The following is a 7,528-nucleotide window of genomic DNA, read 5'->3' as shown; positions in this document are numbered from 1 at the left end:
TATGGTGGCGGGGTTCCTCAGTGGAGGAATAATGGGAGCAACCGAGCGAGCGGAGAAGCCTGGGAAACAAAAGGGTCTTTTGCACTTTAGGGACAGGTTGGGGGAAGGCCGGGAGGGGGAATTGAGAGATGTGCGATTTGCTGAGGGGACTAGGCTCCCATTTGCAAGGACGCCTAGGGCCACGTTCCCCAGGAGGCCTAGGGCAAAAGGGTGGGTCCTGAGCCCCTCTTCCCTCTGCCTGGGATGCGGGCAGGGGACTGGGTGTCTGGGCTGCGGGGTGTGGGGGTTCTTGGCTGGGAAGACAGGGCCCCTGTGGTCACCAGGGAAGCCGGGCACACCACATTGCGGGACTTGGTCAAACCGCAGGCCAGGGGGTAAAAAATGGGGACCGGGTTGGAGGAACCAAGTGATTTGCTATGTAACTGGGCAATTTCATGCCAGAGTTAGGGAGCTGCTGGCCAGAATCATTTCGTCTGCCGAGCTCATCCCCTCTATCCTGTTGTTTAAAATGAGCATTATCCCAAACATATGCAATGCAATCAGTTTGGTCACACTTACAAGAACACGCTTTAATAAGGCAATCAATCACCCGCTAACAAGCGAGCGACGGCCAGCGCTGAGCACGCACCACACGGGGCTGCGGGGCGGCTGGCCGGGCTGGCCAAGATGGAGCGCGGGTCTTGGCCACCAGAGCCTGCCCTGCTGGTTCCCCCGGGCTGAGGAGCCCAGGGAGTGGGAGTGGGAAGTGAGGTGTCAGGCTTGGTGAGGGGTGACCGTGACCTGTGGGCCCCAAAGCGGCTCAGGACGAGGGAGAGGAAGCCGGAGCGTGAAATTCAAAGCTGAACGGGCCACTCACTCATCAGGAGCCTCTGTTTTCCCACCTGCAAAATGGGACGGAAGCGGGGCAAAGCTAAATGGAGGGGTTTAGAATATTGAAAAATGGTAACGATAATACCATTTTACAGGTGAAGTGGCTGCGTTGTGGAGGGGCGGTGTCTTATTCATGGTTATCTCCGCTTCCGCCTCCCCCCAGGGAGGTCTCAGGCCACTTGTGGCCGCAGCTGCAGGCGGGCAAACCTGTTTTCAGGTGCACGGGTGGGGGAGGGGGTGGGAGAAGCGGTGCCCGGCGCCAAACCGCAAACCTTGGCAAAAGGGAACTTTCATTATGAAGTAATGAGTAATTCCTCCTGGCAAGATGTATTGTTACATCTTCCGCTTCAATTTGGAGGAAGAGAGGCTCAATTACCCAGAAAATACAGTCAATTAAAGGCTGCTGATTGGACACGAGGCCGGATCATCGATCTTGTACTTTCCAATATCGCTGCAGACACCTCATTTTCCCTCCCTATTAACTGAAAATACGCCTGGCATTACGGCAACCCGCAGCCCATTTACCTGTCGCAAGCAATCTCTTGGCGCAACTCGAAGTAACCGCGGGATTTGCCGGGATTTGGCACTGGGAGCCCCAGGCCGGGCTTCCGGAGCTGGCAGGGGCGGGGCGGGGCGGGCGGGGCGAGGAGGCTGCTGGTAATCTCAGCGCAGGGTGGTGCTGGGCATCTCAGCGCAGGGCGGTGCTGGGGAGGGTAGGCACACTGTGGGCAGAAAGGTTTGCCCTGGGCCTCAGAGGAGGATGAAGGCCAATGGAGGCGCCCACACCTGCCATGGGTACCCCCACGGAGGACCCGGCCTGCTGGAGCCGGACGTCAGAAGCAGCCACGTGGCCCTTCCGTGGTGACAGAGGATAGGAGTGAGGTGGCTGCTGAGTCTGGCCCTGTCAGCCCAGAAATCCATCCTTGGAGATGACTGTCTGTTTGAGGATGGTTCAGATCCTTCCATCCCTCATCTCCCGACCCCTAATGTCCAGACCCAGTTCCACACCCCCTGCCTCATTCATCTCTACTTGGTTGGCAAAAGGGGCCAGGAAAAACCACAGCCCAGAGTCACCTTTCCTCAAAGGGTTGGAGCAAGCGGAGAAGGAAGCATCTCAGGGGAGAGCACCAGGTGGGTCAGTGCTCTGCCAGGTTCACCCCGGAAGGCTCCCGCCACGCACAGAATAAGGGAACACGCACTCCGGGCAGTGTGGGGCCTGCCGTCTCCGCCTCTGTGCCATGCCCGGTGCCATGCCTGCGAGGAGCCAGCCCATGCCAGCAGAGATGTGAGGGGCTCTGTCTGTGGCTCCAGCTCTTGGTTCCTTCCCTGCCCAAGCCTGGAGTGGCTGGATGGCAGTTCCAAAGCAGTCAAGCCACTGCCAGCTGCCAAAAAAACTAAAATGCTAACGTGAGAACCATGTCCGGCTTTTATTGCGATGTGGTCAACAAATTGTAACAGCGAACTCTTTGGGCTTCAAAGGAAAACCAAACCGAAGGAGCCCCTGCCTCCCAGCCGGAGCAGAGCTTGCATGGGGGTCACCGGTCTGCTGGTTCTCACACACCGGCTGCAGGAATGAGTGTGGGGGTGAGCGTTTGGGGGTGGCGCCACGCAGACCCCGGGGAAGGGGAAGGACAGGTGCAGGAGCTCCCACTAGTTATCTGGAAGTCGGGCTCCATTGACACCTGGGGAGGACGAGAGGAAGGATGATGTAAAAAGCCACACACAAATGGGCGGGCCGGAGAGCTCCTGGTGCCGGCAGAGGCTGGAAATCGCCTCTAATTTGCCTCCAGATACCGAGGGAGGGGGTGAGGCCCGCTCCCTAAGCTCTTCCCCGGCGCCTTGTTAACAGCCCAGCTCTGGCTGGCTGCGTGGCGATCATCATTATACATTCAACATTCAAAACCCTCCTCACACATCACTCACTGATCAGCATGTGCTGGGCCAAGGGCTCCTGGGGTGGGGGTGGGGGTGTCTGCAGCCTCCCTACCAGCCTTAGAACAGAAAGTGCTGCGGGTGGTGGCGGGTGGGGGTTGGAGACGGAGTTGCGAGTTGAGAGCCATCCAGAAGCTCGGAGTGAGGAGAGATCAGGTGCTAGGAAACGGCAGGACCAGAAGCCGTGGTGCCAGTGAGGCTCCAGGAAGGCCAGCGAGTGCCCAGGGCCATGGAGGGCCAGGCTTCTGGAGGCAGCACATGCTCTCACTCCCCTCGAAGGCTGTGCATGGCCATCCACCACCCTTGCCACGCCGGGAAAGCTGGCGGGGACTAGTCCCTACCTGCGCTGCACACACAGCGTTTTGTTTAGAGACAGCAAGTCCCCTTCCAGTGCTTGCGCTTGACTTGGGGGTGGGGTGTCCCAGGTGAGGGGAGGAAGGGTGTGAGGGGGGGTGGGGTGGGGCTGAGGGTTGCTCTTGCTGCTAAGTTGGTTTAGCTTTGGAGCCAAGGCCTCCACCCGGGTTAGGGGCAGTGGGTCCGATGAAGAATGGCAAAGAGGGGCGCCCCAGAGGAAGGTCCTCAGCCTCTGCCGCCCCCTCCCCGTCCCATTCCTGCTGCCCTAACGGGCCATCCGAGGCGGCTTCCGGCAGTCCCATCCCATCCTCCAGGCGGAGTCCTGGTGGTGCTTTTCGGGGCCCCTTCCTTCCCCTCGGAGCTCAGGGGGCGGGAGGGGTGCTGGCTGAGTCCTCCACGGGGCGTCCTGGAGCCGCAGCCCGCGGGCAGCCCCTTATCTGGTCAGGGGCACCTCCTCCCTCTGGTCCAGCGCCACGGAGGACGCTTTGCTGAGCACGGAGGGCGCGAAGGAGAGGAAGGAGTCCGAGCGGGACGAGGCACAGGTGAAGTCCGAGGCGGCGGCGGCGGCGCGGGGCGCCAGCCCGTTGGCGGGGCCGCTGTGGCAGGCGAGGCAGGAGCAGGGCCCGGCCGCGGCGCCCAGGCCGTGCGCGGGCGGGTAGAGCGGCGGGTGGCGCAGCGCGCACAGCAGTTCGGGCCGCGGGTAGGGCGGCGACAGCACGCGGAACGTGTCGAGCGGGCGCAGCGGGCCGCCGAAGGGCGAGGCGGGGGCCGAGGCGCCCAGGCCCACGGGCGGGTAGTAGGGCAGCGGCAGGTGCGACGGGAAGGGGTAGGGCAGGCCGCCCGCGGCCGCCGCGTGGCTCATCATGTACGTGTAGAAGGCGGGGTCGGCCGGGTGCGGCCACGTCATGGCCAGCCGCTGCCGCTTGTCCTTCATGCGCCGGTTCTGGAACCACACCTGCGGGCAGAGGCGCAGCTGGGGGCCCCGCAGCCCGGGGTGCAGAGCCCCCCACCGCCGCCCCCGGAGCTGGAGCCCCCCAGGAGGGGCTCAGAGGGACCCCAGGTCTGTCCTGCCCCCTCCCCGGCTGCCCGAACCCCCCAGGAGGGGCTCAGAGGGACCCCAGGTTTGTCCTGCCCCCTCCCCGGCTGCCCGAATCCCCCAGGGCTCAGTCCCCCAGGGTTGCCGGCCTCCCCGGCTGCCGGAACCCGGCCCAGTGCGCTGTGGGGGACTAGGGACTCCCCGGGCCTGGGGCACCCCCTCCCAGTCGCTCTCCCTGTCACGTCGCAGGCACCCACCCGCTGTGCATTGGGCGCGGAAGGGACAGAGCAGACCGCTGGCAGCCGGGCCGCCCCGGACTGTGGGAGGTAAAGCTGCCCCAGGCGCCGCACCAGGCCTGGCCCCGCAGCCGCAGCCCCGGTTCCCGGCCCGCACACCGGCCCGGGCAGGGTGCTGCCTGCTGCGGAGGGCGCCCCTCTCCCGCCCGGAGCGCATACCTTGATGGTGGTTTCGGGCAGGTTCAGGGCGGCCGCCAGCTCGCACCTCCGCGGCCTGGACACGTAGTTCTCCCGGTAGAACTCCTTCTCCAGCCGCGCGATCTGCTCGCGGGTGAAGGCGGTGCGGTAGCGGCGCATCTGGTCGCTGGCGCTGCAGGCCAGGCCGCCCTGCGAGCCCCCGCCGCCGCCGCCGCCGCTCTTGGGGGCCTCGCCGCCGCCGCTGGGGCTGCCGGTCAGCGCCTCCGAGCCCGGCCCTGCAGGGAGCCCAGAGCCAAGGGCAAGCGCAACACAACAGACAGAAAGGCCGCTGATGTGGGGCTGTGGATTCGGGTGCAGAGGTAACCCCCACCCGCTCAGTAACCGCTTCTGCCGGGGAGCTGGGGGCTTCGAGGACCAGAAAGGGAGGACGGGGCTCACCATTCAGAGGAGCAGGTAGCGGCCTGGGCCTGAATGGCCTGCGGTACAAGCCCAGACCCGTCCCCCCGCCCCTCCAGGCACCTGCCCCGGGCACAGAGGAGATGCTCAGTTTGCCGTTGCCAGCAGCGGGCTAGCTGTGCGTGTCTGGCGGGCAAGTGGGCTGACATGCATCCTCCGCTGGAGCACGGTGGGCTCCGGTCCGAGTGCATTGTGGGATGCTGGGCACGGACTGGCCTCTCGCTTTTGTGTGCAGCATGTGTTGCACGGATGGCATGGCAGTGTGTTCGATGCCCTGGCACCTGAGGGTGGCTGAGGGAGCAGGGCTGTTCTGAGGCCATGTGTGGTGGGAGTCCGGGGAGGCGGGATGGGTGAGTGTAGTGCTCTACCAGGAGCTGGCGCCAAGGCCAGGGTGGTTTCCTTCCGTAGCAGGCTCTTCCCCGGCAGCAGCCTGTGGGGGAGTCTGCTGGTGGGCGCTCCAGCTTGCCACCCTCTCAGGGAGACTCCTCCCGGCTGATCATCAGCTCCTTCCCGGCCCCCCCCCCCCCACACACACACACACTAGCCCCTGGTCAGGGAGGGGGTCTCCGATTCAAGTGACAGCCCCCTGCTTTGGGCCTAGCCCAGCGGAGGGTGGGGCGCGGCCCCCTGCAGCTCCCTTTCCTTGGGGTGGAGCAGCGGACCGGGAAGGCCAGGGGGAGGGGGCGGGCCGGAGCGCTGCCTTTTCAAATGCAACCGGAGACCAAAGGCAATTAGATCATTGGGACCATTTCCGACCTGGCGCCACCGAGCCAGGGAAGTGACAAGGTAATTCGGACCTCTGACCGACGTGCAAACTGGTCGGAGGGCCCCAGCACCAGGCGGCCCGGGCCAGCCTGGATTTTACGGTTTTTTATGGACTCCCCGCTTCCGCGCCGGGATGCGCCTTACACCCCGCCAGCCCCTAACCGCCGGGCCCCGCGTTTGATCTCCCTCAGCCCGGGGAAGGTATCTCCCAGAGGCAGTTGAAGCAGAACCACAAAACTCTGGGGGGTTGGGGTGCCTTTCACATCCCCCTCAAGCCCAGGGCTTTCGTCTCCCTCCTCCCCCACCCCCAGAGCCGAGCTGTCACCCTCAGTCCCGCCAAAGCCAGAGCGCAGAGGGAGACCCCCCCGGGGGCGCAGAGAGCAGGGGCGCATGGCTCCAGGGGGTCCCCGCCACCCTGCCCGGGGAGAGGGAGCCCCTGGCTTCCCCGCAGGGCTGAGGGGAAGGTGGGCGCGGCGGGAGGCCGGGGAGGGGGCGGTGGCTACCTTTGCTGAGCTGGTACTCGGCGCTCCCCGTGGCGCAGTCCGGGGTGCAGCTCACCTCGATTTCTTCATAGAAATCCGACTCCGTGTCCGAGCTGCTGGGCTGCCCCGGGCCCGAGATGCTGTCGGCGGCGGAGGGGGCCGGCGGCCCGGGGCCGAGCGCGGCCGCCCCCGCTGCCCCCGCCGCCCGCGGCTCGGCGCCCGGCCCCGCCGCGCCTCCCGCCGGCCCGTCCGCCGGCTCCTCCTCCGGGCCTGCCCCGCCGCGCTCCCGGGAGGCCGCGGGCCCGGCCCGGGGGCTCCGGCAGCCGCGGGGCCCCGTCTTCTCGGGCGGCTCCGGCAGCGCGCCGCCCGCGGCTTCGGACAAGCCGGAGACCCTCTTGCCCACCAGCGCGCCAAGCTGCCCCCCGTCCAAAAACATAACCATGTCCTTCCGGCTCTCCATCCCAGACGCCCCCGGAGGGAGGGGGGAGCCCCGCGCGAGCTCCGAGCCCCCGGCTCCCCGGGTCCCCGGAGGGTCCGGCCGATCGGGCTGCGGGGGGAGAAGGAGCCGGCGGCGGGCCGGGCGCGGGCGGCGCGGGGAGCGGGAGCGGGGAGCGGGGTCACCTTGTGATGCGCCCGCTCCTCTGCGCCGCGCCGCCTCTGGGAGGGAGCCCCATGGCCCCCGTCTTCTAAGCTGTCATCCCGCCGCCGCGGGCGTCATTACAGTACCGCCGTGACGCCACCGGAGCGCGGGGATAAATAGCCGGCCGCCGCCGCCGAGATGAAAGCGCCGCGCTAATGGTCGGCGGTGATGCGCCAGGTGTGGCCGCGCCGCGCGGGGCGGAGGGTGTGAGCGGAGCGGCGCGCGGAGCGGGACCCGGGCGGAGGCGGCACTCGGGGGGCCGCGGCCACCGCGCCGCTGCGTGCCTGCCTCCCGGACCGCAGGGCTGCGGATCGGGAATGGAATACGCGTTTGATTTTTTTGGATTTTTTTTTATCGTTGCCTCGGCTTTGGTTTTCTTAGCTTGGTGCCTTGATCGGACACAGACAAGAGAACCCATACCCCTGATTTAGGCCGAGTCACCAGGCTCGCTGCTCCGGGCATGATTGCCACCGCCCAGCCCCGGGAACCAACCTCTGCGGCTCCAGGGGCTTTTTGGAAGCGACAGACGGGACATCCTAGTCCGCCCCTCCCCGGGCTG

The 7,528-nt window shown here is 66.2% G+C and overlaps 1 protein-coding gene across 1 annotated transcript; it reads right to left on the bottom strand.

Annotated features, from left to right (window-relative positions):
- Positions 1-3,589: 3,589 nt before the first annotated feature.
- EVX1 (even-skipped homeobox 1) lies at positions 3,590-6,789 on the bottom strand (the record flags this gene model as incomplete). The annotated part of the gene is made up of 3 exons (XM_084896296.1): positions 3,590-4,111; positions 4,648-4,901; positions 6,351-6,789. The coding sequence occupies 3 exons, from the start codon at positions 6,787-6,789 to the stop codon at positions 3,590-3,592; spliced, it is 1,215 nt and encodes a 404-aa protein (XP_084752422.1).
- Between the last annotated feature and the right edge of the window lie 739 nt (positions 6,790-7,528).

The sequence above is a fragment of the Pipistrellus hanaki genome, assembly GCF_964339955.1.
Source record: "Pipistrellus hanaki genome assembly, chromosome: 10".
In the NCBI taxonomy this organism is placed as follows: Eukaryota; Metazoa; Chordata; class Mammalia; order Chiroptera; family Vespertilionidae; genus Pipistrellus; species Pipistrellus hanaki.
Note: the sequence above shows the minus strand (reverse complement) of the source record. Positions and strands in the feature narration are given on the sequence as shown.